The sequence below is a fragment of the Rhamphochromis longiceps genome, linkage group LG19, assembly GCF_057381845.1.
Source record: "Rhamphochromis longiceps isolate RC_006_pf linkage group LG19, R_longiceps_female_GT1.1, whole genome shotgun sequence".
Classification (NCBI taxonomy): Eukaryota; Metazoa; Chordata; class Actinopteri; order Cichliformes; family Cichlidae; genus Rhamphochromis; species Rhamphochromis longiceps.
The window spans coordinates 9,186,779-9,214,773 of record NC_140575.1 but is presented as its reverse complement, the minus strand read 5'-3'; the positions used below and the strand labels follow the sequence as shown (position 1 = coordinate 9,214,773).

The 27,995-nt window shown below is 44.0% G+C and overlaps 1 protein-coding gene across 1 annotated transcript; it reads right to left on the bottom strand.

Annotated features, from left to right (window-relative positions):
* On the bottom strand, positions 1 to 27,648 carry eif2ak3 (eukaryotic translation initiation factor 2-alpha kinase 3). Its single transcript, XM_085390573.1, has 18 exons — positions 27,105 to 27,648; positions 18,800 to 18,929; positions 12,170 to 12,364; positions 11,910 to 12,040; positions 11,448 to 11,715; positions 11,146 to 11,311; positions 10,923 to 11,048; positions 10,544 to 10,666; positions 10,211 to 10,440; positions 8,725 to 8,837; positions 7,272 to 7,394; positions 6,444 to 6,593; positions 5,409 to 5,958; positions 5,114 to 5,287; positions 4,721 to 4,894; positions 4,513 to 4,614; positions 3,755 to 3,817; positions 1 to 2,662 (listed from the first exon to the last, which is right to left on the bottom strand). The coding sequence occupies exons 1-18, from the start codon at positions 27,404 to 27,406 to the stop codon at positions 2,480 to 2,482; spliced, it is 3,303 nt and encodes a 1,100-aa protein (XP_085246699.1). The 5' UTR covers positions 27,407 to 27,648; the 3' UTR covers positions 1 to 2,479.
* Positions 27,649 to 27,995: the final 347 nt, after the last annotated feature.

Sequence of the window (27,995 nt, the reverse complement as noted above, 5' to 3'; positions counted from 1 at the left end):
AACGGTATAGAACAGTTTATTAAATTTAGACTTTTAAGAAGTCATCATATTCCAATGCACTCCATCGAATGAAGCGCATTCGTAATAACACCAACCCCAAAAGGATTGATCACGGCATCAAAAACATAAATAAAGCAAATGAACATATTTACAATTTAACATGGGAGTTGTGCACAAGAACACGCAACTACATGTCTAGGAGGAGAGATCAGACGCCGAGGAGAAGGGTCTGACTTTTCAACGAAACCATCCGGACGCCTGGAGTGGAAGGAGGAGAAACACGATTTAACAAAGCGCGAGAGAAGACCTACACTGTAATCACATTTTCTTGGATTGACAGAAAAGAGGGAAAAGCGCAGAACCTCTGACAATACTCTATAATGCTGTTTTCAGTATTAATGGTATAAAGATGACAAGCCATCTCCTGCTGTAGGTGATTACAGTCCCCATCCTTGTCCATGAATAATCACAGTTCACTCTGGAATTAAAACAGGGGAGGAAACGTTTTCTCCGCTAGAAGAATTTGCCCTGAATCAAATGTCTGAATCAAATATGAAACATTTAGTCTACAAAAGGTGTGACGAAAGAACACCTTCTTTATACAGTCCTTAAAGCAATTTCCACCTCTGTCGTGGTAGGTTTACAGTTCGTTTTAATCATCGTCGAGAGAATTGGATTTGGACATGAATGGCTTGTCTTCAGTGAGCCGAGTGGATGGATGAGCAAACATCACTATGACTTCCTGTAACAGTCAGGATTTTACAGTAATCAAAAACCCTGAAGATAATCAAAAAACTGTGCTTTAAAAAGAAAAAGACAAGAGCCTTAAAAAAGTACAATCATTGAAAGCATGTTACAATTAGTGAGTGTGTGTAGTTACAAATGGGTCATGTGATTCAGCACTTCTAATGCACATAAAAAAAAATGTGGATCACATAACCAACATCAGGTCCAGGTCCCCCAGTACACAGTGTAGAGGGGTATCGACAGTATCGACTTATTAGCTAAATGCTATTTTTCTGCATCACAGGAGGGCTGCAGACCTCAGTATTTGTGTTTTTGTGCTTCACTGGGAACACCAGCTGGATGGGGTCGGAGCACAGTAGCACAATTCCAAAAACGTGAGGCGAGTTATCCGTCGAAGAAAAGTACACTTAACTGACTTTCAAATGGCACTCTGGTTCATGCAGATTCTCCTCCGGCAAACCCCTTCCACTTGGGTTCCCTAACGTGTGAAAACAAACACTGAGAATAATTTCAAAGAGGCAACCACCATCATCTCGTCTCTGGAGGTCACGCAGTAACATTCAGCTATCAGAGATCGTCTCCTCTTTGTTTCCTCTCTCACAGTATATCACACTATCTTACAGTAGCTTAATGAAAAAGCCATTTACAAGCAACAATATGTACAAGATTGGTCTTAGGAATTACAGAGAAAAGCATATAAACAGGGTTTTCTCTTCAGTTCTGTACAGAGAGCAAAGAGGAGGTGTTAGAAAATGATTGAGCACCTCAGAGTCATTGTGTAGAATTTACACACAAAAAAAAACTTTGTCCAATTACTGGCTTTAAGATAAACTCACATTCACCCCTTCATTTTCCTAACAGGTACATACAAAAGGACAAGAGCCACAGGCTCAGCATTCATTCAGAAGGGGCCAAAGGCCCTTTCTAAAGGCAAGTCATATCTGATGGAAAGGACTCATAAACTCTTTCTATGCAACACATCACCTTCTCGCATTAAAAAAACAAAACAAAAACAGGGGAAAAAAAAGTGGTCTCTTTTTTTTGGTCTCCCGTATCAGGCATGTTGGGTGTCAGAACACCAATTAGTGCTCGTACTAGTGACCAGTACAAATCACTAGTAGATAGGATGATCAAGCATCAAAGGCCCCTTTGGAGTGTCCTCTTGGTTTTGATACCTGAGGTGTAGTGTGAGTGAGTAAACACTGGCTGAACGTTGGGAGGAAGCAGCATGTTCTTAGCACGTGTGCCATGTCAGAGTCAGGAGAACGGCAACGCTTTAGGATAATCACAGGTAAACACTGCGAAATAAATCACAAGCCGAGTCTACTCCGAGCTGTCTGGATACAGTAAACGCTGCCCGTCAGGTAATCAGGGCTGTTTTAAAATAGCCACTGATAATTATTCGCAAGTACTAAGTACCACTCGAGCCAAGCCTGGCAGTGAACGTTACGGAACGGCTGTCGCTTTTAAAATATCCCTTCATTTGTAAGCAAGATTAAAATTGGAAGCCTAGGCAACAAAATGTAATGGCATGTGTATTTACTAAGAAACGTAGCTGTGCAGGATGTGTGCCTCACTACCGTAAAGAGAGCGCGACGCCATCCAGCACATCTGCTGTTCTTAGTGTTCAATGTGATTGTGTCCGAAGCGCAATGGGATGGCAGGGCACCGAGGGGTTTCAGTAGGGTGGCAGACCACAAGGTGGGGGTGGGGGTCACATGTTGTAAGGTTTTCAGTTAGTTGATGTCTGGCGTGAGGGGCGGCCCATCGAAGAGGCGCTGTAAGTGCGGGAGCGCTGCCTCACGGCCAATCGGCAAGGCAGCTCGAGCTCCTGGAAGAGGGGCATCCCTGTGATATCAGCCGCCTCGGGACGCTTGTTGGGGTTCGGTGACAGCATGCTGTGGACCATGGCCAGCTAAACAGGGAGGAAACAGACGGTAAAAATCTGTCAGATAACATTATCATCCATTTCTTCAACTGCTTTGCTTATAAAAACATTAGAATAATACAATACTAAATTAAATAATAAAAAAACAACAACAACTTAAATACTACGGCTCAGAACTACTACTAGCACAGTGAGATACTCAGGTAAGAAGTAATTTCCAGTGTCAGAGAATCACAGCTTATGCTCTGGGATTATGTTAATCCAATTACAAAGAAAACAGGTAAACAAGATCATAGGACCACACAAACAACAAATTACAGCCTCAGTTTGTAGTTCGGTGGTCAGTCCCATGCTTAATACAGAGCAGTAATTTAAAAAAAAATGCTCATCTGTGTATTTGATTAAATAAGTCATTCTAATTGTAATTCGAGTATTAATATAAATCAGCAAATGAGTCATGCTGCTTTTAACTTTTCAGTGTGCAAACGGATTTTCATTTATTTTATAGTCTATTTAAATCTGTGACTGACTTCATTATAAGCGCTAGCGGCAACAGAAGCTATAATCCTGCATGGATTGTGCATACAGAAGACTTTCACTTAAACACTTGTAACAACATTCCCTTGGATTCTTTCGTTGATTAATTTTGACAGCTTCCTCTGTTATGATGCAAATGTATTGCAAGCTGGATTGTTTCGAATTAATTTGCCAACATTTCTGGCACTTAATAGACACTCTGGCTGTGTTGGATTTTGCTGATGTCATCCTTTGGGGGTTGCGTCAGGAAAGGGCATCCAGCGTGAAAATCTCCCAAATCAAACATGGGGAGCGACCCGCTGTTGCGACCCCTTGTGAATAAGGAATTAGACAAAAGTAACTTTTATGTGTTTGGAAGCAAATAAGCTCAGACAACAGAATCTTTTTTAGGCTTTTGAAAATGAAGCACTGCTAAAGTTAGAGTTAGGGCTCCTAATATTATTATAGAGAGCTCAAATTATGAATTGGAGTCCTGCTGGCACCACTGATGAGAAGAAACCTCCCAATCCTGTATATCTTACATTTCTGGCTCAGATGCAGTGCATATTTACAGCCACTAGGTGGCAGCAGATAGCAACTCACCTCCTGAACATTGTTTTTGGAGAAAACCTCTGGGAAGCGCAGGACTCTCACTTCTGTCAGTGTCTGGAAGAAAGGATGTAAACACCTGTGAGCCGAGCTGTGCTAATGGCTTACCAGGTCCTTTGTTGCTGAGACAAAGACTTCATGGCTACTAAGAAACTGCCTGTGCATGCCTCACGTGAGCACTCGTGGGTAAAGCCAACACATAAACTAACGGCAACGACGAGAGAAATAACAATAATCAGCAATCGTGAATTCTTGATTTCTCAACACATAATGACATTGTAGGAGGCAGGAAGATAAACGGCCTCACAAGCTTACACACAATTGGCCAGCTGGGCTTCTTACTGAAGCCAAAATGAGATCATTTCATTTCAATCCGAATCATCCGGTCATTGAATCATTTCTTACGTTTTTCAAAAGTTCCACAACACATTTTATTCAAACCTTCATAGGCGCTGCAGCTCAGTAAGAACAAGTAAATAAGATGAACAGTAAATGTTTTTCATTATTTTTTAAGCTCAAAATTGTTTTTGGATGTTGAGATGTTTAACAGGATCCAGACAGCAAATATGCACAATTTGCAAAGGAACTCAAACCAGTTTTAGATCATGTTAAATACAAATTAATCCTACAATAATATTAATCTCTTGGTTGTTAAGGAAACCTAATTACAATGTAATTCACAACCCTTTTACAGATCCTAAAATAAAGTAATAATAAGCCAGGTTTATAAGGATATGTGTTTTCTGACTCACCCTCACTCTCTCCATCTGAGTCCTGAAAGGATACAGCAACTCAAACAGGATCAGACCCAGAGAGTATATATCCACTTTATGAGAGTAGGAGTTTCCAGAGAGCTGCAAGGACAAAAAGGAAAGCACATAATTAGTCTTGACTGCAGAAGCAGGAAACCAAGAACTAAATGTTGTTGTTTTTTTTCTTTAATGAACGGCGCTTCCTCACCTGCTCTGGGCTCATGTAGAGTTTGGTGCCGACCTGGCCCGTGTGGCGGGTGAGGAGTGGGGCAGGCGTGAGGGCGCTCGGTTCATCTTCATCTTCCTCCTGGTCCATTGCCGTCACCAGGCCGAAGTCTCCCACTTTCACTACGTCGTCCATGGTGAAGAAGATGTTGGAGGGCTGCAGGATCAGCAGTTACAGGTTACATCACGCGCACCACACAAAGAACGACGACAGCAGAGTGGTTTACAAAGCTCTACTTCACATGCTGCCCATAAAACAAACACAGTAACACACAACACTCTAATCCAGTCAAGTCTGAAGGAAAGTTTTTCTTCCTTAACTGAAGCTGCAGAATTTAGATGGTCACACACGCACAGACAATGTGTACATGTTCACCTTGAGGTCCCTGTGCATAAGCCCCTTGCTGTGCAGGAAGTCGACAGCTTCTGCAATCTGCAAGAAGATGTCCAGACACTGGTTGTGCTCCCTTTGCTCCAGCAGGCAGCGCTGAGCCATCCAGTCCTTCAGGTTCTCCTTCCGACAGAGCTGCATCTGGATGTACAGGTAGACCTGGAGACGGGGCGAGAGGATTCACCACATTACAATTTCACACTGCACTCTTAAAAACAGTGGATATATTGTTAAAAAAAAAACAAAAAAAAAAAACAAGAACCCAAAACTATTCACAAACCTTAGGTGAAGGTTGAACCCGCGGATTTGGAGGTGTTGTGGGGAGAGCCAGGGCGAGCGAGGTTGGCCGAGGAGGAGAGGAAGAGACGGGGGGGACAGATTCCTGTCGTCTGGTGTGTGACGAGGACGAACTGTTCTTCTCCGTCACCGTGCCAGGACTGGCTGGGCCAGAGGCAGAGTCCGTGTCTGCGTCGGCATCTCGATCGCAGCCCGAATCCTCGAACACAATATCAAAGGAAGAGGAAGTGCAGTCACTGGGACCGCGGGGAGGGCAGAGCTCGAACGAGTGGGGGGTGTCTGACGCGTCAGGGTCGGCCTGGCTGTCCCTCTCAGACATTAGGCTGTCGTGGCCCAGCAGCGGGGGGAAGGACAGGTTGGTGCCAAAGCCCACAATGCTGCCTGTGCTGCTGGAAAACAGCACATGATCTTTGGCTGATGCTTCATGAGCATCTCCTTGAGGGTTGAGGACAGGGGACACTGAGCTGGACACGGGTACTTTGACTGACAGAGCCTCCATGTGATCGAGGAAGCTCATTGGCCAGTCAGTGGTACTGAAAGAGAAAAAGGATTGTTGTTTCTCCCAATATTGATGCAAGACAAACAGAAGATGTGTGCCAATCATTTCAGCAGTTAAATAAGGACTCATGAACAACAGGCAGAAGGTGCTTTCAATGTAGTTCTTTCAGATTTTTGTCATGTGAGCTGTAAAAACAGCACAGTAGTAATATTACATGTGTAGTGCACGGGGACATGGTTCTAATCAATACATATCCACCAAAGCAATTAAAAGCAGCACACAGCAGACATCAAATTAAATTTTAAATACTCAATTTTAATGCGCACAAGATTTTTTTATCCCGTGGCATTTTAACATCTGTGAATCAAATTAGCCAAGTGGGATAAAGATGTGTGGTGCACCATTTGTCACAAATGTCACTAATTAATGATTCCAGAGGGGACAGCTAGATTTTCATTGGATGTCTGCACGCTGGTTCGGCCAGCTGAGCTACAAAAGGTTTAAAAACATCTGGCTCACCTTGCATCTTTCAGCAACCTCTGGTCCATTTCCTCCTGCCAGCCCTCAGGAGGGCTCTCTTGCCAGGCGTTGAAGTAGCGAATGATCCCCGGGTGCTCCAGCTTTGCTAAAGCCTTCACCTCTCGCATCACCTTCTCCCGGGCCAGCTCCCTGAACGACAGAAAAACGAAAAAATGAAAAAAAAAAAAAACCCACTGAGGTTGTAATAAGCCACAAGTCTCCACCAAAGGTTGAATAAACACAGCAGGCCTGAAAATAATTAGCCCCTTTCACACGAGGATCAAACTATAATGCCACTTTTGCTTATTTATGTAGAACCAGGCAAAGATTGTGTAAAGCAAACCCAGTGTGCATGTTCAGATAGTGTTTCAGCAATCGGGGCGGGGGGGGGGGGAAGGAGCCATGGCATGTAACACACTGTGGCAACCACGGTGCCTCTGCTGATGACTAAAAAGGTACAACAACAATGGCTCCCCATTCTTTTTAAAGTGAACAGGCAATGCAGGTGGAACAGTCCCGGCTGGAACAGACTGTGTGAGAGACTAACATCTGAGCTTTGTTGCATCAGTGAACAACAGGACTAAAAGAAAAACACACAGAGCTACTGCAGCTAAACATTTATTACCCATGCTTGTCAGCATAAATTATAGCGCACAGATAATATTTGTTCTGAAATGTCAGCTTCCTCTGCATGGGTTTCTGTGTTTAGACCAGTGGGCTGCTGCTTACATAACTCAGTTTAACAGCTTTAGAGAAAACAGAGATAAAGGAAGAGCTAATAGCCTCCAGCTAAGGAAGTCTGGCGCAGCCTAGCGAGAGATGCGCTACCTATTGGGCAAGCGGATTCTTTTGATGGCGTAGTTGCAGTCGTCCACTTTGTTGCGGGCTTCAAACACGACGCCAAACCCCCCGCGGCCGAGGCACTGCACTGGCTCAAAGTCTGTCAGGTACCTGAGGAGAGACACTTTGGTTAGCAGTGTGGAAAGACGACTCGCGGCCCTCCAAGTGCTTTAAAATTATCATCTGGATCTCTGATAATTTAAAAAAGACCAAGAAGGAGGCCTTTTAAATTATAAATCCCAATTATCAGAGAGGGAATTACAACCAGTGTGTAAGATAAGTGCTTTGTTTTTTCACTGCCTTGGCCACACTCCACTTTAAGGTCAGCAAAAATACATTTCTACAAACCAAAGAGAAACTTTAAACTTTATGACTTTCTGGCAGGTTTACTTCCCACTTAATCTCTTAAAGAGAAGACATTATTTGCAGTTGCAGAAGTTTTCAAAAGCAAGCATAGCTTGCCTTTAAACTAAAGCAACAGCTGTCACAGTGTTGCATATTACATGTATCTCACGGTTTGGCACGTCAAACAGTTCCAGCAAGGATCATTATAAAGTTCTTTTTATGCAAAATCATTGTGTTTACTGCTGCGTAAGACACAGGCGCACACCGACTCCATCCCCTCCACCCTGTCAAAACATCCCTGCTCGGTTTGCTCAGGGGGATTAAAAGGCTCTTATTAGGATGTGTGTGGGCAGCATGCGATTCAAGGTTCCTGATCCCAATCTGCCTCCTAATGATCCTGACTCATGCCCGCCGCAGCTGCTGCAACAGCCGCCGGTTTTATTTAAGGAAAGTTGTTCGGCAAAAGTGATTTGCATGGACTGCAGAAGCAGCAGCAGCTTTGAAGGAAGGGGAGGGGGTGGGGTGGGGTGTTTGTCATTTTCGGGTGGATCAAAAAGAAGAGAATGTGCAAGTGGTGACACCAAGAGGACAGAAATTTGCAGATTAAAATCAGTTTTCACTTCTGTTCCAGGAGGGTGAGGCTCACAGATGTAAACACGCAAAAACCCTCATCGATCACACTGCGGGAGGGCAGCAGCAGCCCATAAATTACAGCTCCTGATCATATTTAGAAATTCTGACAATGTCCTGACAGTGATGTAAAACGACACTCTGACCCTGAGGCAGATGCTGCTGTTGTAGGGTGCGGTCTGAGGGGACCGAGGCCATTTTCATTTGATGCCAAACAGCTGAGTTACCCAATCATGAACTACTACGATTCATATCGCCCATCTCTGCCTTGTCCTATCAAGGCAGGTTGGAAGACCACTGGTCACCATGGTAACAGAGCCGAATCTGTAGCTACACCTTGAAAAAGTGATGCTGGCATCTGACTGAACTGTACAGAGCACTCCCGGCACATTGCTAAGTGAAGTTCTCCCGAATCATTGCAAATATTTTTGACACGGGACACGTTTTGTTTAACGGTGCGCCTTACCTGGATACATATTCGCTGGAACGGGTCTCCATGGCAACCGGCTCTTTGGATTCCACAACTTCAAGGTCAAACTTGCTGTCTGTCTGGCACTGTGTCTCCGACTCTTTCCGTTGCTTTTAGGGACAGGAGGATGACAAAAACGACACGTTACAAACACGACAAACAACAAACAAACAACAAGTTTACCTTGTTTGTGGCGTATTGGGCAAGAAACACTTAAAGATTTAACAGTCGCAAGAAAAAGAAGGTGGAAATGTATACAGCTAACCCCTATAAACATGAAAACAAAAAGAAGTATCCCACATAGACACTAGACCCTGTTTCTTGCTTTCGGATGGCATGGATGGGGATCGTGAGTGAACAGCTGGGTTCAGGTGTTAAAAGTTCGACTGGGATCAAATCAGGCCTGGCAGAGAAACATTCATAGAGTAATCAATGATGTTGACTGCAAGTTTAGGAGCACTGTTCTGTTTAAAGGCGAGTTTCAAGTCAGGTACGAGGCCCCACTAAAGCAAAACTAGTTTTCTTTCTTGAAAGTATCGCTGCCCTTTGCACAGTTTAGCTTTAGTTTTCCTGTCATTTCTGCAGAAAAACAGCCGTGAAGCACATTGCTGCCACCACTGGGTTTACCTGCTGTGCTACTGTTGATGAACTGGTTCAGATTGACAGAATTGAGGTCAGTCACATTTTCAATCTTGTGTCTTTCCACCATGACAAAATCCCTGCCACTCACTGCAGCACTCCAACAATCATTAAAAAAATCCTGATTGGTGGAGTGCTGCAGTGATGATTGTCCTTCTGATTTTTCTCACATTTTCACATAGGATCACTGGAGTTCAGACAAAGTGACCTTCAATTTCTCCATGAACTCTTTTACCAAGGCTCTTCTCCCCCACTGCTTATTTTTTTATCCTTTTAAATATTCCTCTTGGGATCTTTAATCCAGCTGAAACTGCATTGCAGCATTTCCCAGATCTGTGTGATGACACAAAGCTGTCCATCAGCTCAGCAGGCTTTTCTTTCAAACTAATGACTGGCTTTTTGCATTTGTGAGCCTATTAGACAGCAAGGTATCTGACATCCAACGAAATGAATTTCCACAAGTCTACCTCAATAAACATACAGTGATTCAGAGAAATTAAAAGGGAAGATAATCTTTTTTAGATTTCATAAGGAAGTCTGAACACTTTCTGATCACACAGTAAAACTAACAGTATCCAGTTTTTGTTTGAAACTAACTTTTTAAGCAATCAAGCTATCCATCCTCCAGCCCCTGGGAACCCTGAACTAGATAAGTGGAAGAACATGGATGTTTCCTGATGAAGAAATCATTTTGTCATCCATACCAGCTCATTATTGCAACAGTAATTGTGAAAAAAATTGAGACAAAAGATCTAAAATGTTACAAACATTACACGGCAAACATAATGACCAGTAGGCACCGTCGGTGCGACATTAATGTTGCGGACTGTGTCTTGGCTCTTACCCTCACGTAGGCCACAGGAGCAGGAGGGTGGAAAAACTTGCGTACAATGTAAGTGGTGGTGGCAATGCAAAAGATGATGGTGCCCAGAATCTCCTTCCACCAGGGTAATAGCAGCACGGGATCCTTTCTTCTTCGATTCTCACCTCCTGCCCCGTTTCCATTTATGAGACTTATGGCGGTGTCACGCTTCTCTCGGTAACGCTTGCTGTAGGGGAAGTAGTAGCCATTGTCTGGAGCAAGAAGAAGCAAAAATCCTTCAGTCCACTTCAAATCATTTCAACTTTAACAGCTAGAATGTGCGTACGGAGTAACATTGCACAATTAAACTCTTACCGTATGGATACTGGAGGATGGACAAGGCTCCATTGCTGTATTCGTCGTGGGAGAACTTGTCGTTATTTAGACACTTGTCGAATTCATCAGAGCCGACCAGAGCTGGTGTCCGAGATGGAGAATCTGCATCAAGGACAAGATGAATAACTTCTTGTATCTCACAAGAAAGACTGATCAATATGGAATAAAAGGTTTTGGACGATGAAGAATGAAGGGCAAAGCTTTGGGCTACAGGGAGCATGGTGATAGATTGTGTCCACGTGACATCAAATACTTCTTGGAACATGGTGTAACTTTGTTCTTAAAGATGGGCTTTGGCCATTCTGCCCTGACTCTGCATGTAATCATGAATTTAGTCCCTTTGGTGCTGCAAACTTACGTATTAGAGGCTTCCATTTGACAGTGGGTAGTGGAATTATGTCCTTCTCTGAACCGATGGCTTTGGAGGGAAATTTTTCCGTGATTTTTACCGATGACTGAAGGTAGAGCTGCCCCTGAAACATCCCTAAAAAAAACCAACAGTCAACACGGTTATCCACAATCACTGGTTCCTAACCCTTACAGGAATAGTGAAGCGTCTGTATACATGTGTAAGAAGTTACCTAGGTAAACACTGGACTCTGCAGATTCCCGCGCTTTCTCTGGATCTTCGTCTTCCTCGTCTTCCTCTGTTTTGGACTGGCTGCTGTAGGTGGTGTCGTCGAACAGGCTGATTGGCGTAACTTTACCACCCCCCACCAGCCAAGCTGAGGCGATGGGAGTGCAGAACTACACGACACACGTGAGAATGAGTAGAAATACTTTAATGAGCTCCACAGTCAAAGTCATGAAGCACTGAACTCCATTAAAGCACTAAAACTCGCTAATAAATAAGTGACCAGAGGATTTATTTTAAGCATCTAACCTGATGTTCCCAGACCAGCTGTGCATCAGGCCCGGTGCTGAAAGCCATGACCTTCCAATCAGGAACAGACACTTTGATAACTAGGTCCAAATGCTGGTTTTGATTCTGGTGGTTCTCGGCCTGCCGTTTCTCTGTTGGCTCATCAGCGATGACCCACTGACTCTCCTTCCAGCTGTCACCATTTGCTAGTTCGCCCTCCAGGAAGTTAATTCCAGGCTGCATCTCCGGAACGAGTTTCAGCTCAAAGTTTCCGACACTAAAGTTCCACCTTGCACAAACAGCGAAGATGCATGATTTAAATAAAAATCCCTGCCTTATACGTTTCTGGTCTTTCATGTTACCCTGTGGTTTCCTTCTACTTACTACTGCTTGTTGTTCACTACTGTTAGTGACTAAATAGCCAACTTTGTTAATAAAAACAACGTCAGTAGCTGCTCTGTGAATTAGCTTTGATTGACTCACTTCTCCATCCCCGATCGAGGCCTGATGGCTCGCACAGTCTTCTGAGTCCTCTGCAGCAGGAGCACATCTTCGGTCTCCACCTCGTCCTCTTCCCAGCGACTGCAGCCCCCCGCAGAGCAGATGTACCGAAGCTGAGGAAAGCAACAGGGGGGAAATTACAAAAGTCGGTTATCCTACTGCGCCGGACTGGTTAGTATGCTAATAGATTTGACACGTGTTAACCTGTCCTATCAGGTTGTTCTTGAAATTGTTTCACAGACCTTGCCACTGTAGGCCCCCAGGCCATAGGTGGTGAGGGATTTCCCCCCGACCAGGACTGTGTCCTCTCCAATGCGATATGACGACTCCAGCAGGGACTCGACGCTGAAAGGCACTGCCTCCATGCTCTCTCTGTCCCGGTTCCACTGAAACAAGGCACCATCCAGGGAAGGTATTACCATCTTATTGCCAAACACCTGCAACAACAAAAAACAAACAAACAAAAAAACAAAACGCAGAGTCAGGTTAGTTTTGGTTTCTAGAAGAAGACCGCTCTAAATAAAATAAAAGGAACTTCTGAAAACAGAAAAGATGTGGCAATGACTTATATTGATATTTTTTAAAATAAGCATCTTAAATTCAGTCTCTAAATTGCCAGGTCAGCGTTGCTAATCAAAATTGGGACAATGTTTATATTTGTTATGAGTTTGGCAACAAAATAACTGCCTGTGAGCCCCCACAAGTGGCAGCTGTATAAAACCACAATGAGCGACAATTTATCAAAACGCCACTACCAATAAAACAAACTAAAAAAAAAAAATTCATTGGGGTTATATGTATAAATTTTGTTTGTTTGTTTTTTACAAATACTATAAAAGCTCTAGAGCTGCTGCATAAGTTACCAGCACTCCTCTAACATTGTGTTTCAATGCCACACAGACAAATCACTAAAAACAAAATGATTCATTAGGAATGTTGTTTTTTTGGCCCACGCAGTTTTCCTTTCGTACACACGGCTGTTTTAAACTAGCAGTTTTTATGTATTTCTTTATTTCTTTTTTCCCAGCTTAAAAAGACAATCCTTAAAAAACACAAAAACACTTTGCCACACAGACAGTGCTGGCCGACACACATCCACCCACACAGCAGCAGCTCCGGCCTCCACACGCTTGGACTCAATCCACAGACGTGGAACCATTATACAACTCAAAGCCGGAGTAATTAACTCAAATCTTTATAAAAGTGTGCTACCCTCAACTCTGTGTGTGTGTGTGTGTGTGTGTGTGTGTGTGTGTGTGTGTGTGTGTGTGTGTGTGTGTGTGCGCGCGCGCGCTCTATTAGGTGCTGGTTCAACAAGGATGACATCATTGCCAAAACCCTGAGCCTAATCCTGATTTAACCTCTGCAGATTTAGCTGTCAAAAGAGAGTCTTTTTCATTCGACGTCCAACTTGTGACTCACTTCTATCAACAAACTCACGAGTGACATAACAGCAGTTTTGGGTCCAATTCTTGGCCTTGTTGATGCTAAACAGGTGCTATTGAGGTTAAAACTGCAACCAATCAGTCAGTAGCCTTGCTTCGGAAATCCTATCAGACTCGAAAAAAGTCAGAGCTTTGTGGCGGATTAAGAAAAATGCCAGCGGGGAGCAACGTGTGGCAGTTTGATTTATTAGAGAGCACAGGCAGGAGAAGCGGTGATGTCATCTTTTCTTTCAGAGGGAGGGGCTGGTTTAGACACAAGATGGGGATAAATTTAGCAAGTGAAAGGAGGAAGGGTTAGCAATCTGACCATCACATCACACCACACTGGTACTACTGAGGAGCTTTACAGCCGGGGGTGGGGGGTATTCTTATAGCCGTGGATGAGTCATCCTGCTCCCGATGGTTTAATCCATCTCTCTGATCCAGCCCAGTTAGCTTCATCTCAGCTGTTCATCTTGTCAATGTCCTCTAAGTCAGAAACACGGTCCCCATATGTACTCTGAGTGACTGTCCTACAAACCACGAGCTCAGCAAATTACTGAAAGTCAATCACATTATCATTATCTCAGACTTATTGTAAAACTTTCTCCAGTGGCTTTTACTTGTAAATAACTTTTTTAAAAAGTGCTTAAGCATATTTTTTTCTGCATTATCACAGTAAATTTAGCTTTAAGGACCCAGCTGAGATGCCTAATTATTGTTTAGAAATGTAATTATTTATTTAACTAATATTTAACAGGGCTTAAAAATCATTAGATCTCAAGTGGTATAGCTTTAGAGCTCCTTCGGGGTTCCTTTATCAGGTATCACTGAGTGTGCACCTTGTGTTTCACTCACTTTATGCACCATGCTACATTTAATCATTTGTTATTATTAATCTCTGGCTGCCAGAGGTTCCTTCCTGCTAAAAGGGAGTTTTTCTTTCCCACTGTCGCCAAAGGGTTTGCTCATAGGGGCCATCTGATTGTTGGGGTTTTCAGTGTTTTCTCAGTATTAGGTGTAAGGTGTTATAGGGTCTTGGTCTAATAACCTAAAGTGCATTGAGGCAACGGTTGTTGTGATTTGGCACTATATAAATAAAATTAAACTGAACTGAATCAGGAGTTTTGTGGTGTGATTTACTTTGACAACTCTCTAATGATGAACGGCACTTAAAGCTGGCAGTTAAACGATTAAGACGAGTTGAGCTGAGTTCTTAAGGTATTTACAGCTAAGTGACTTTGCTAACAGCTCTCTTTTTATTACTGGGGTATGCTGCCTACAATGATCTGAAACTGTACATTTTAATGTATTTGTAATTTTTTTTTTTTTTTTTAAATACGCTTTCATTATTTAATTTGGAAATATTCAGATTTAGATGAACACACGATGTTGATAAGGGAAGCTTCCTACAAACCAGCTGGCAGTGTCACAAATTTTGATGTTTTTGGCAACAGACCCGCATAACATTATCAGAGATTCATGGTATTACTCACCACTCAGTCGACCTTGATATATATTTGTTAGGAAAATTTGCCAATTAAAATCTGAGCCATAAGGATTACAGAGATCTCGCTATAACTCACAATATGTTTGATTGAAATAACAGTCTGTCGCTCTACAGTTGGAATTAGATTATTCGAAAAGTAAAAAAAGCTTTAAGGATGGGAAAGTAATTTTATAATCTGTGCCAACCCGTATTTGATTATATGATCACCAAAGTATAAAGATATCAAGTGATGCTTATGAACATCCCACCTCCACAATCTGTTTTGTTCCCATGTCTTTGTCTGCTGTGTTTGCCCTGGTCTATTTTTGTGAGAGAGCTTCAGTATCTTTTATAGTCAAACTATTGGTTATTAAAATAACAAGGTCTTAGATTAAATGCATTTAATTTGTAGGATGTGATAAAATATTCAAGAGTTAACTTAAAAAAAACCCCAAAAAACTGACTTCTCAGCACAAACGTTTTCCTTCTCTTTGTGCCTCATTTACTATGAATTTTAGGAGCTTATTAATCTTTAAAGAGCTATAAGACAGACTCATTCAGGAAAAATATGCACCATTACTGAGAGACCAGAGCCATTCACTTATTTAAGATACTCATCTACTGGCTAAAAGAAACATCCAGCCTCCAGCGTGCACGCTCAAATTATAGTTATCATTTTTCTTTATATAACCACTTCTTCATGAAGGCATTCATCCAAATGTGCTTGATGATTATTTGATGTCACTGATCATACCATCATATTCCACCCCCGGGGCGTGGGGGGCAGATTAAGGGTGGGGGGGGGGAGTGTGGGGAGCCGTAATGTGCGCAATTGTTTGTGTGTGTAAGCTGCTGCCTACGCTCCGGTGAGCCTGTCAAACAGTGTCCCCTCTTACCCACCGCTAATATGCCATGTTTGGTCCACGAGGCTACTGCTCTACTTCAAGGTGGCAGACCGACCGCGCGAGAGAAACGCTAACACCGCGGGTTCAGATAAAACACACGAAGCAAAACAATCAAAACTAAATCAGAGCAGCTGGAAGGCGGCTCTGGGAGATTTATTGCGAGTATTTGTCCCCGTGTTGTAATCAATCAAATTCTCCCAATTCATTCATTCGCACTGCATGCCAGCAGAGAGAGTGTGTGTGTGTGTGTGTGTTGGAGGGAGCATGTGTCTATTATGTGATGACATCATCTCTGCTCTGAGGCATTACCTCACCTCCCTAATCACCCAACCTCTTCTTTCTTCATTCCTTTAGCCCCACCCCCACCCCCCTGTGTGAGTCACTCCACATTGGCACCGACTCTACTGTCTAATGTGCGCACACCCACACACACACACACACACACACACACACACACTTGAACCCCCCTCTAAGCTCAGGGGTAACTTTGCTTTTTGAAGTGATGGCTGCTTTTTCTGCAGACAATGCTGTTTGTGGGTCTGTCCCTCATTTTATTACTTAAAGAAAAAAAAGACACACTCTACAAGATGCAGCAGGCGACTGGTTGTTTCCGGCCCGGTGTGTGGAGGCCAGCCAATAGTATAGCATGAGACCCAACCCCCCAGCCTCTGATCACTGAGCAGAGTGGTGTCTCAGGGACCCGGCAAGCACCACCGAAATTCTTGCTTACTGCTCAGCAGGCAGGCAGGTGGGGGGGGGGGGGGGGGGAATAGAGGTTGCAGGAGCAACTGGCAATGCTTCCCACCTGCCTTTGCCCCCACCCACACCCCCTCACCCCAGGGTAAGAGAGAGAGGAATCACAGGTAAACAAGGACAGAGAGGGTAAGGCTGGATTAAAACTTAGAAAGTATATTAGAAAAAACAAACAACACCAACACACACACACACACACACACACACACACACACACACACACACACACACACACACACACACACACACAAAAACAAAACAAAAACACAAACAGCCCACACTCGACAGATCACAACAAGTGACGTCACATCGCAGCAAGTCACCGAGTTCAGAGCTGACAGGCATCTCTCCTCGTTCCGCTCCGTCAGCCAAATGAAAGCCAACAGGTGAAAAAAGAAAGCACACAAACACACACCATACTCCATCACAACAGAAGCACACTGGAAGATGACAGGAGGATGTTACATGTGTGCATGCCCATGAATTTCATGACACTTCTTATGAAGTGTCAGCATACTGTTATAGTGAGTATAACTGCTTTTAATTCTTTATATTTAGAAAAGTTTGCATTCATTTATGAGAGAACTAAAAGCCTTTGTAACTGCGCAACTCATTTAATGTTGTAAACAATACACGTTAAACCAAATTAACATCATACATCGTCAACCCAGCTGGAAAACATTCTTTACATAGTTTGCCAGTTTCTGAGTTTTATAAGTGAATAATAAACAATTTCGATTTAAAATTTAAATTTAAAAATTGATTCTCCTCAGCGTGCAGAGAACCATGCAGGACATCGAGTCATTTAAATTTAAAAGGGTTGATTCCGATGACGCTGGTGGAGAAGCTATCTTATGCATACTGTACATACTGTATGTGCATCACAGAATCTCTAGAGGTTCTCCACACTTGCAAGAATCCCAGATTTTGAAAGAAAATGGTAATGAAGCTCGATTCATTTTCCAAATCTCACAGACGGCACGTTTCAACCACATGCCCACGAGATGCTCGAGTCTAAAGGCTGCCTTTGAAATGCAACCCAGCATTATAGCAGCTGATTTCAGTGATTAGTTCCCTTCTTCTAATTGTAGCTTTACTAATCAATGAAGTCAGCAGCTGTAGTTTTAAAAGCTGGAACCAAAAAGAAAATTAAGCATGTGTCATTCAGACTTTTCAGGCTGAATGACACATGCTTGAGTATCACTTCACCCTTCATTATGAAAGGTCCTTAAATATTTGAATGAAAGTCTCCCACAGTGAGTAACTCTGAATTGCTATTTTGGGACTGCAGCTGCTTATTTTACACTTTCATTTTATACACACTGTTACACCAGTTGTATTTCCTTTATCATTTGGTGAATAAATACATATATATATCTGTGCTATACACCACATAATCAAAGAAATTTCTAGGAAACATTTACAGCAAACTGCAACGCGACCCCTAGAAAAACAGGATATCAGAAATGTTTTAAACTTAATGAACTACGTCTGGATCGCTCTGTTATTGTTACCTCAGTAATGAAGCAGTCAGAGGTCCTTACATTCAGACATGCTCTACCAGCACCAGCAGACTAACATTAAACTGATCTCAGCAGCCACCCAGACCCTTGTTAGTATCAGAGGCTTTTTCCCTGAGGCAAAACTCTCGCAGAGAGCGAGTCCACATCAAAGTGAACCATGGGCATGTTTCTAGCATGCAACACTCTGGTCTCGCTCTGGGCTCCACTTCACTTTCAGCACGTCTGTGTGGGCGGTTTAAGCTTCAGTATACATGTAGAGGCGAGGGTCTTGCTGTGCTTGTATGTGTAAACTACTACAGTCAACAAAGAGGCTAATCCTCCAGGCGAATCAGCTACTCTCAGATTTACGCGGGGGTGTGAAGCATGTCTGGTGTCTATTGCGCTGTGTGTGTGTGTGTGTACATATGAAATGTATGTAAGCAACAACAACCCTTGCTTGACTGTTTAAAGTGCAGAGAGTTCAATTACTAGTCTTGGAGTCTGCAGAGAGAGAGCCAGGAGGGACAGTGTTTGTTTTGAGGAAGAGACAGAGATGAGACTGCATCCTTAACCTCCCCCTGACATGTAGATTTTGGAAATCATCTTTTAGTAGATATTAATAACACAAACAAAGGTGTTTTAACCTGTGTAAGTGGCTTAAGTTGACCTTTGCTTATTCCTTAAGGCTGGTATTTAAATTTTAATTCCTGCAGTGGCATTTAGTCAGACTAAAGCTAAGTTTTCCTCCTATTTTCCACTGAAATGAAAAGAAAGTAGGGAAACAAAGACATGGATTTACCTCAGGTTTGCTGAGGCTGGAGGACACTAAGGAACCTGAACCGACATCTAGGTCCCACTGCTTCCTGCCCTGGTTGTGAGGATCTAAAGCAGAGATCCGTCCATCCAGGGTACTGATGATTACCAGAGACCTGTGGATAGAACATACACATACTTTGAAATACTTTCCAAATGAGGGTTCATAGAGCTATCACCGCACATCAACACAAGGGCGCCGGTATACCGCTGTTGAAAAGACTGCTTAAGGCTCGTCTGTGCACTCATGAGCACTCTGCGAGCTGATTTTAAATTTCAAAAGACATTAAAGCCGACGTTGCCCTTTAATGCAGTCCTATAAGTGTGTGTGTGTGTGTGTGTGGGGGGGGGGGGGTATTCTAACCCCTTCACAGATAAGACACTAAAGGGCAAACTGTGAAGGGGTGTCTTCTCTTTTCTAGTCTGCACTTGTTTAGGAATCAAGGTGACCTTCAACAGCAGCTAACAGCACATCTGTGCCATGACAAACCCCTTTGTTTTAGTTTTTGGGGGGTGGGGGGCATACTAACTACAGAGGATGATCACCATATGTACCACACACACTGTGACTGTGTGAAACCATGAATTTTCAGTTATGGTTTATCATATCTATCAAGTATGTCAAAGGGGCTAAAGTCTTTCACCAATAGGAGAGAAGATTTTATAAATTATTGTTATGATAGTATTGTAATCATCCCCCAGCTCTATAGCTATACCAAATTACTTTATCTAAGGTAAGAAAAATAATAATAAAAGTACTTTTATTCCCCATTGATGTGCAAACGCAGCAATATTTAATAACAACTCTGTTTTCTTTTTCCTCTCATTTTCCTAGTAACAGCCTGACTGAAACATTATTGAGACATCCCGCCCCACCCCTCCACTCGGTTCTTAGGTCTTCTGCCGCATTGCTTGTCAATCATGTCCAGAGCTCCGGTGGGGGCAACATCCCAGCTATTGATCTGTATCCGTCTCGAGGAGCTGCTGTCAACAGGGCATTTAGCTTTATTTAACTGGTGAGGGTCTGCCGTGTACACATGCAGTTTCTGAGAACCCACTGCTCTCACATCCACACAGCTGGGACCCAGGCAGCTTCCCTCTGTTGGCCACCAGAGCACACTGGGATTTCAACCATCTCCCTCAAGGGCAACTAGACAGAAGTTGCTGAGGGAAACTAGTGAATACAATATTACAATATTATGTGTTCACTTTCCCGTGTTGCGCTGTCACATCCAGTTTGGTTCATTTACATGCACAGTGACATCTATCAACTAGCTTGAGTACATTTAATAATAGCATCATCCACTGCATCTATCACTTAGACTGCTAATGATTGGCCATAATGCCTTATTGATTTCTGCTATCGAACAGTCTTCAGTCATGAAGGGGAAGGAGCATGTTGGAGGATGTTAAAGCTTTTGGACAACTTACAAATTGATTGTTTCTGAGAGTGCAAATCAATTTTAGGAAGGTTTCTCTTCTGTTACGCCGCAGTCGCTGACACATTCACGGGGAGCTGCACGCGCCGCTGTGGAGCAGCAAGACTGCAAGTCTGCATAAAAATGCAAATAAGATCACTTAACAGTAATGGGCCATGTGTCTTTCAGGCCTATCGAAGCCAAGATTATCTCCCCCAAATCTGCTCCGAGCATTATCAGCTTCGCCACTTGCGCTCAAGAGTAGCGTACTGAGAAAAACATTGTTTTTTTTCCTTTTCTTTCTTTTCTTTTCTTTTTTTAAATCCTCCAAGCCACCAATAAAAACAGAGCGCTAAAGCCCGCTCTCACTCTCTCAATTGGCTGCGAGACCCTGCCAAAAATATTTGGCTGATTGGTTGTTGCTAAGCAGTCGAGTCTCTGAGAAGGCGGAAGCTTTCGGCGGCCTTCGCTCGGCCAGACCCGCCCCCACCACCACGGAGTCATGCTGTGAATGTAGAAAGTGATGAAGAAGTCGCTCAAGTTCAACTTCAGAGATGGAAGAAGAGTAATCAGGAGATATAAGAATTTCACTCGGCGAGGGAGATCAAAGGCTTTTGTGGACTCTTTGTACTCCAGATAAAGGATAAGAATGAGTAGATTTGAGGGTGCGGGCTGGGGGAGGCACTTAATTTTACAACTTAGGTACCAGGATAGAGATGGAGAAAACGAGCTGTGGGGGAGGGAGCAGCTACGAAAATAGCAGTTAACCAAAAACTGTGACACAAAACAAATAGCCCTACTGTATCATTTAGAGCTGGAGGCAATTTATTTTCCACGTCTGAGCCCTGAGACGCTGCAGCACTGCTCATCACCAAAGGGATAACATGTAGCCTGTGGGGCTGCTGCTGCCAGCTGTGACAGACGCAGGCGGTGGAGACACTGAAGAGTATGTTTGAATGGAGACTGAGCAAAATAAAATTTAAAAAAAAAAAAGGAGAAAAAAGGGAAAGAGAGTGTTGTGAGGCTGCCAACACACTGGGGGTTGTTAGTGTCCTCGCCTGTAATGTTGTCAAAAGTGTCATAATAGTCCTGACTGCTTCTTCAATCACAGAGCGTATGGCGGAGCAGGGAGCCAATTAGCCTCACTCTCGCAAGACTCTACTCCTCAGAGACGCTCGGCCTCAGTCTGCTCACACCGGCAAAGCTGAGCTGCTGGTAAACACACTCCCATTGAAGGAAACAACCAGGATGTTTACACAGGCTGAGTCTCCAAGGATGCGAGGAACCGCCGAACCGGGCCAATCCCAGCAAGCCTGCCGTGTCCCGGCAGCCAATGGAAGCTCTGTTTTTCCCTGCTCGTTTAGCCAATGGGTGGCGAGCTCTGCGGACTTCGAGCCAATGGCGGAGCACGGATGCTTGTAACCATGCAACAGCAAAGCAGCCCGGGCTGTGGAGTTCTGCTGCCGCGCTGCTGCCGCTCAGCCGAACTCACAGCCACTGAGAGGCAGAGAAAAAAAAATATGAGAGCATGGGGAGCACGTGGTGAGAAAGTTATGGATGCAGCTCTGAGCCGGCCGCACCCAATACCAACACAGCTGCACCAGCAGGAGGAAAGGAAAAAAAATGGGTCATGTGCAATCCTTTAAACAGTGCACTGTCTGACGGGCAACGCCACAGAAAATATGACATTGTCGATTACCACGGCAATGCAAGCAGAGCTGGCCGCTTCAAAAGAGACAGCAAAGGGTGTCGCAAATGTGCTTGACATGACATCAAAATGCCACTTACCCTAAGGTGACATCTTTCATGAAAGGTCACATAACACCAGAGCTTAATCACAGATTAATGTGATCTGAAGGTTTACATAACTGTCCCTGGACCTGCTAAATAAACAAGTGATCGTGTTTGTAGGTCTTTGTCCCAGCAGGAGAAAGCCTTCAGTGGCCTCAAGTGGAAAAGCTGTGGCGAATAGTTGGCCATACATGCATGGCGAGTGCAGCACAGAGAGCACAGGGTGTGGTTTTTTAACAGAAAAAAAACAACTTCTAGTACAAGCATAAAAACACACACACACACCATTTAAAAGTGTCACTATCTCTCTCCTCCTCTTTTCTCTCCTGCAGAAGTGCGCTCTTCTCTCCAGCCTCACACGTGGTAAAATATAAACTCTATGGCGCCACGCTCCTGCCGCCCGATTGGCTGGGGCGCAGCTCCGATCCGCGGATGTGATTCGTTGTTGCTAAGCAGTGAGGAGCTGTTGAGAGTGAAAACAAGACAGCGTGGTCCTGCTAACTACCAGCCAACTCTGGAGTTTTCATCCTCCCCTCCCTCCTTTTCTCGCTCCCGTTCTCTCAGAGTATCGCACCTTTTTTTTTTTTTGCCTCTGCCCCACCCATACTGCAGTGCTGCTAGACGGGGGTCCTGCCGACTTACCGAAATAGCCACTGACCTAATAAATTCACTCATTCTGATAATCGGATTCGAACAACACTGCTGTCAAGCAGTCACACGTTCAAAAGACTGTTTACAGTTTCTACCTCTGTACATGCGAGCATCTTCTATGATCTCGGACTGTGTTCATCAAGTGCAGAGAAATTCAGGAGGTCAGACACAAAGACTCTAAAGGTCAGCATTAAAAAGCACCAGGCAGCACTTAAAAAACAAAACATGGTTACATAAGGAACGGACAATGAGGATAAAACAGGTAAAAAGATCTTATATAAGCTCGTTTAAAGCCACTGTGAGCTTGGTAAGTGGAGTTATATATTCAGACCTCTGCAGGAAAACAAGTGCCGGGTTTAAAGAAGCCAGTTTTGAGCGATCAATTACGAGCTTCTCCAGTGATGGAGTTCAATCAGCTTCATCGCGACCTGTTATTTTTGGGGACAGTAGTGTCTATTATTAAAACGCACTCAGCAGCTCCCTGGTTACACAGAGCAGACTAAAGATACAATGTGAGGAAAATGAAAAAAAATAAAAACTCTTCACTTCATCCTTTACCTAACTATAGCCAGACCCGTGCAGTCAACTCAAATTCTGAGCACCAGCCCGTCTACGACGCAATTGGCCGCCAAGTCGCCCAGCTTGGCCGATTGGCTGTTGCTAAGCAGTAGGCTGGTGGGAGCCAGCCTGCGAGCACGGCGGCCCAGAAGAGCTGTTGCAGCTACGGGGCCCTGAGGGTGGGTGGGGCGGGGAGGGGGCAGTCGGGGGAGCACGTTCAAACAGAGCTGCTGTCCTCTCACCTCCAAGTGCTCCCGAAGGTGCTGAAGGGCCCCGTGGAGCACTTGCTGGCAGAGGCTTTAAACTTGGCAGGGCAAACACACACACGGTTCGCACATATACACACACTAAAGGGTTAAATCCTATATGTACACATATACGTGCGCCGAGACAGACGTAAACACCACGTCTCCAGGGCGACGTTTACGGCACGAGGATGAAAGCGTTAAAGGTGAAGCGACAGCCGACACAACAGCAGGCTCGTCGCACGCTGAATGCCGGATCAAAGCAAACATCTACAATATTTATAGATTACAGGATAGAGAAGTGGAAGGAGGGGCTTTTATAAATGACAGAAATTGAAAAACGCTGACATCTGAGCGCTGACTGGTTTTCAAGAGTTTGCCTTTGAAGTGCTCGACTCCCAAATCTCAATCAGAAGTAGAAGAAAACAACAACAACAAAAAGAAAAGCAGGTCTTTACTCGAGATCTATTATACTTTATATAAAATGGGATCCAGATGTGAGAGTTATGATGTTCTTAACAAAGCACTAAAGTTACTGGGATGCTTGAAAAGTAGAAAGAGTAGTTAAATCCAGAGCAGTACAGGGTGCCACTTACTGCCACAGGGTCTGTTTGACTTGGAAAGTCAAGCAGGTAAAAGTCCCAAAAGGTTGCAGAATGTTTTCAAAAAGCTGACCTAATTAACGGTGGGAGATGTTCAACTTCACCGTTTCACATTCATTTTAACCAAATAAAAGTTCACTGTCGCTATTATAAATATAAGCAACACATTTCAAACAACTTCCTTTAAAAACAGGCAATTTCCACGCTTCCTGAAAATGTGTTTTCTGACATTTAAGGCGCCTCTTATTTGTTTATTTTTTTAGTTAAATTAGCCCCTTTACAAGAGAAACCTACCTAAAAATCACTCTTTTTTGTTTCTTGTGACATTTCTAAAGTTCAGCAACAACTCTGTAGGTGGACAGATGGAAATGGAGCACTCGGCAGTGTATACTCAAGGGATGACATTAAAAAGCAGCGTGTGTGTGTGAGGATAAGGGGTGTCAGAGAAGAAGCAGGGGGAGACTTAAATTCAAGGGCGAGAGACAAAGAGAATAAATGCAAAGGAGAGACTGGTGTGGTCGGGCTTGCTGCGCTGTAACCCTGGAAAAACAAAACCTTACAAACAACAACTACTAAAGTCGAGAGACCATTAGTCCACAACTTCTAAACATACTGCTCAAAAGACTTATTTATATAAGGTGACAAAAAAACAGAAAAGAAAAAAGCCGGTAGTTTGTGGCGAAAAAGCCTGGAAATATGTAAGAGAGCGAACAGAAAGCAAGTAGAGAGTGTGACACGGCAGGGAGAAAGCGAGCAGTGGAAGGGTGTGACCAGCACCAGGGTGAACGCTCAGGAGTTTTCCTGCAGCAGCTGAGGTGGCTGGCAGGGGAATATTCTGCTTCTACCTGTTAATTACGTTCATCTTGATATTGTACGGCAGATGCCAGGCAGGAGCTTTTGTGTTGCCCTCATGCCACGAGTTTACCCTGGTAAAACTGTGGCTTTGTGCAGGGTGTAAAAAAAAAAAAAAAGAGTGCGGCAGTACTCTGAAAGATTTTGGGAAATCTTTCATTTTTCCCAACCAAGTAACTACACCTCTTGACTTGAGTATGGCGGGACAGACTACACAGCATGCCGAGTTGCCCCCTGCTGTGAAAGAGCATTGTTTATATAGCACCTCGAACACCCAGGGCTAGCACGCGGTGCTTCGGGTCTTGTCAGAAAACTTTAAAGTGAGCCTGGGGTGTAAAAAAGGTTGGCAGAAAATTGGCGGCACGCTGCGTTTCAGCCGTCAAGTAGATACAATGGCAGCAAGCTCGAACATTAAGGTGATGAAACGACACCGCGCATCTTCAAAAGGTTCGACTCTAACAAGGTTTTCGATGTTATGACTCCCTCAGGAAAACAGACAGCGTATTCAGAATAATACATAGGGAATAATTTATTACAGGACCTCAGGACCTTGGATACCTAAAGCAAGAAAGCGTGCTGATATAATCCTGATTCAAGGAGCTATATTACACTCAAAAAGTGGGTGTAATGGACTTGTAAAGGTAAAAATAAGATGAAAGAACAGAAAAGGAACACACTGCGCCAAACATCTAAGGTGGGCGTCAAACCTACTGTTTACCAAGGAAGACAAAATCAATGCCCTCCCCACTGTGAGATGCAGCGAGAACTGCATCTCACTTTGGGCAGCAGCAGCAGCAGTAATCTAACAGGACTGGGTAAACATGTGGTCTGTGTCAGACTGTAAACTTTTCACTGGCGGCATCCAGGGGACTTTCTCAGCAGTGCCGCATGCCTTTTCAAGGTGTTATGTGAAAATGTAACTGCGCTAAACACGTTAGAGTTGTATTTTATGTCTGAGGTTAAAGCACTGACATGCAGCATGGTCTCAGGTGCGTCTGAGACACCGCCCCCCTCCCTCCCACAGCAGCAGCAGCAGCAGCAAGGTGTAGCAAACCTGAGCTCCTTCTGTCAAACAAACAACAGCTTGTCATTTTGCATACTTTTACATGTATCTTCTCCGGGGCCACTTTGCTACAGCTTTAAACCGCTAAGATCAACACAAACGCTTTATGCAAAGTGTCCAACTCAACGGTTAAGAGCATAATAAACAGACTGGTGCATGTAAATGTGATGCAGATTATCTGCAGACAGGAGGGGGACGTCACCAGTTACCGCTGTTATCCTGCTCTATCGTTTTATAATAAACGAATCTTGCATTTTAAATCTGCAAAGAAAGCAGCAGCTGCATCTTCACTTGGAACATAAATTCCATTCAATGTAACTTGGGGCTGCTTTCAGATCGCTTTTCGGATTAACTCAACCGGGTTTAGGACGGCAGAGCGAATGTGCTCATAGTTGCCTGTATTTCTCCGCAGAGAGAATCAAAAGTTCCAGCAACCATGGCATTTCAGCTCATAACGTGTTCCCCTTTCGCGGTTGGAAAATAACAACAGACTATAGAAAAGCCACTTTCTCCATAAACTGCAAGAAGAAGCTATTCGTCGTACACCAAACTTTCCTGTCAGTTATCTGGGGCGCGTTTTGCCCTGACATGTAACCCACATGTTAGCAACTTACCTAAAACTGCCGACACCAGATAAATACATTAAAACAGCTAGCTCTAGTTAGCGGGGCATTAGCGCATCTGCTACGGTGTGCGTCCATTATCGGACACGAAGCCAAACTCGCTCACAAACGCTTCATTTTCCTGTTCTGCGCTGTGACACTCCACTTAACCTTTCTGTCGCATTATTTTCTTGGCACCGTTTGTAAGGCTGCATATTATAACACGCAGTAAAACGAGGTTTATGAGCAAAGTGGACACAAACAACTAGTTCCCCAGCAACTTCGGAATGCGCCGCTTCGGCGGAGGAATACTAAACAAGAAGTGTCGCTTGACAAAAAAAGTAATAAGTTTAAAATGACTTTACAAATACATTGGGGGAGGGAGGCGTTACTAGTTTGTGTGTTTGTTATTTTAGGGGTCGTCTTTATTTTGTAGGCGCTAGAGTGGTGTTGCGATATAATTAATGTGTAGTTACTTACTATCAGTTGGCAGCTGTTTCTATAATTACCTCGTCTTTCTGACGCTTCCGTTACTTTCTCCATGTGATTCGTCTGCCTCTGACCCATTGTCGTCGTCCTCCACGGTAACGTCTGCTCCAATGACCGAGGTGCCTACGTTCTCCAAGCCACGCTTCATGACTCCTGCACCATCTTGCCCCGCGGTCGAACCTGAATCCCCGGTTGTGGACAGCGGCACCCTCCCGATGGTGGAGCCCTGAGCTTGCGAAGTCCCAAATCCGATAAGCGCTTTCAGCAACAAGAGGAGCACCAGGGAAATGCTCACGTTTCCAAAGTGAAACCCCCTTTCCATTTGTGAGACTGGCACATTAGTGATTAGATTTACATGCCACTGGCCTTGTAAATCTTAACATAAAAAAACTTAAGGTCCAAAAAAAACTGTAGTTAAAACAGAAATCAAAGCTGTGTCTTCTAAAACGCCCTTTTCGGAGATGTTCTTTAAGTAAACATAAACAGCCACTGGGAAACCATGTTATTGCCTTTATACTGGACTCGACTTGCCTTGGTAACGCTGAATCCCGCCTTGTTTCTACACTAGGATTGGTTAGTGGAATCGCCGAGTTTGTTAAAAATTCATGTATCCGCCTCTCGTTGGATAATTTGCTGTCAATCATCTAGACTCGCACACTAAGCAGAATACTATTGCACTACCCATCTGTCACTCAAAGAGGTGGGCTCAGGAAGTCCCAGCCTCCCAAACAGTGTACTGCATTGGCTAATCCGCTGTCTGTCACAGCCACGCAGGCGCATTGACGGCTGCCCGACGACCAGAGCAAAAGGTGACGCAAAAATGTCCTCGATGGCGAATTCCGTAGCGGAGCTGTGATTGGTCCGAGTTGACGTCCTCTAACCAAGAACACAGGTTGGTCTGACAGGCAGGG

What these genes read in the sequence shown, in the direction of transcription:
- eif2ak3 (XM_085390573.1), bottom strand. Translation starts at nt 27,406, where the DNA reads ATGGAAAGGGGGTTTCACTTTGGAAACGTGAGCATTTCCCTGGTGCTC. An exon ending in CCAGCCTCAGCAAACCTGAG is followed by an intron (nt 12,365 to 18,799) that starts GTAAATCCATGT and finishes TTGTTGTTGCAG; the next exon opens with GTGTTTGGCAATAAGATGGT. An exon ending in CTCAGATGGAGAGAGTGAGG is followed by an intron (nt 3,818 to 4,512) that starts GTGAGTCAGAAA and finishes CCTTTCTTCCAG; the next exon opens with ACACTGACAGAAGTGAGAGT.